This window comes from Dipodomys ordii, unplaced genomic scaffold (assembly GCF_000151885.1).
Source record: "Dipodomys ordii isolate 6190 unplaced genomic scaffold, Dord_2.0 Scaffold1, whole genome shotgun sequence".
In the NCBI taxonomy this organism is placed as follows: Eukaryota; Metazoa; Chordata; class Mammalia; order Rodentia; family Heteromyidae; genus Dipodomys; species Dipodomys ordii.
This window is the reverse complement of record NW_012267217.1, coordinates 44,326,188-44,327,954: the sequence shown is the minus strand read 5'-3', so window position 1 is coordinate 44,327,954 and position 1,767 is coordinate 44,326,188. Positions and strand designations below refer to the sequence as shown.

The 1,767-nt window shown below is 41.2% G+C and overlaps 1 protein-coding gene across 1 annotated transcript in view; it reads right to left on the bottom strand.

Annotated features, from left to right (window-relative positions):
* Pth2r (parathyroid hormone 2 receptor) overlaps positions 1-1,767 on the bottom strand; it is a 62,119-nt gene that overhangs the window by 40,883 nt on the left and 19,469 nt on the right. Inside the window, exon 7 of the mRNA XM_013031583.1 lies at positions 1,109-1,169. Within this exon, the coding sequence (XP_012887037.1) occupies positions 1,109-1,169 (61 nt within the window). The remainder of the gene's footprint in view (positions 1-1,108; positions 1,170-1,767) is intronic.

The following is a 1,767-nucleotide window of genomic DNA, read 5'->3' as shown; positions in this document are numbered from 1 at the left end:
GCATAGAATTCCATTGTGTATATATACCACATTTTCTCGATCCATTCATTTACCAAGGGGCATCTGGGTTGGTTCCATATCTTAGCTATAGTAAATAATGCTGCAATAAACATAGTTATGCTGGTAGCTTTAGTGTGGTCTTGTTTGTAAACATTTGGGTAAATGCCCAAATGTGGGATTGCTGGGTCATAGGGGAGCTCTATATGGAGTCTTTTGAGGAACCTCCATACTACTTTCCAAAGTGTCTAGCCCAAATTTCTAAAGCAAATTCCAGAGAAGCATTGGCTCAAAACTTAAAGAGGCTCCCAAGGAATGAGCAAAAAGAGAACTGCTATCATGAAGTCCATAAAGCTTTCACATTTAATGAAGAGGTTAGGGTGTGTTTTTTAATGTTCAAAGAAAACAAATAGGATGGGTAAAACCTACAGGTTATCGAATATAGTTAAGTGATTATTGGTAGCGCACACACAATGAGATGCGTGGGCATGAAACATTCATGATATTCTAAACAGACAAGAGACACAAAATACCCTGACAGACAAAGAGTAGTCAATATAGCTGAAGTATTAATTCAGCTAAGTGGTCAAACTTACCCTCATTTGTCCTCTGCCCAAGAATTGAAAACAAATCAGAGCTACTCACCAGGCAAGCTGGGAAGGTACAGCTCTGGCCAGTTTCCTTGCCCCTATGTCCCTCTGAAACAGCAGGTGTGTGTCATGGGCCCAGGGTGCCTTCTGCCCATGGAGCCCCTTGTTGCAACCTCATCTTTTTATCTCTGGTCTTCATAACTACACCATCAGAGGGATGGTCAGTATTACTGAGGGAGAGGAAATAGTGTGGTCCTTCCACCTGCTCATACCATATTCTGAGTATACCCCTAGCCCATCTCTCCCTTTTCTTCTCATATTATATTTTCAATTGACTTCATAAACCATGGACTTATTTGTTCTATGGCCTGTGGGATGGACTGGAGACCATTACTGCATCCAGGTTACTTTCCATATGATATCCTTAGAAAACAATGGCACCAAGAAGAATAGCCAATGTGGACTCTTGACTCTGCAGAAAACCTGAGGCTGCCTATTGACTTCTTTGATTTTTTACTCACCTCGCATCAGCCAGAGTTGCTCGTGCCACAGCCCAGGCCACCACAAATGCTGCTGGAAACCCTGTAACCAGAAAAGTTCTCAGACATAAATATTTCATTTAAGATGAAGTATTTTCCCCCATGCTCATACATATGAATGTACTCAGATGAACGAAGATTTTAGGAAAAGTTGAAAATACGTTGAGCTGTGGTCTCTTTGGACTCTTTGGTCACCACGCTACTCTATTTGACTAATGTTAGGATGTTATATTTCAATTTAATTTATTGTTTGCATGTAGTTATTTTTCTTTTAAAAAATGGATTGAATTCTACTTTTTATAAAATTTTTGTTGAACCCTGAGATACCACCTTACCCCAGTCAGAATGTCCCACATCCACAAATCAGCCAATGACAAATGCTGGAGGGGATGTGGAGAAAGAGGAACCCTATTACACTTCTGGTGGGAATGTACACTTATACAACCACTTTGGAAAGCAGTCTGGAGGGTCCTCAGAAAGCTAAACGTTGACCTCCCTTACGACACAGTCATACCACTTCTAGGCATCTATCCTGAACAACAGGAACCAGTATACAAGGGCACATGCACCTCCATGTTTATTGCAGCACTGTTCACAATAGCTAGGATATGGAAACAACCCAGATGCCCCACCACAGATGA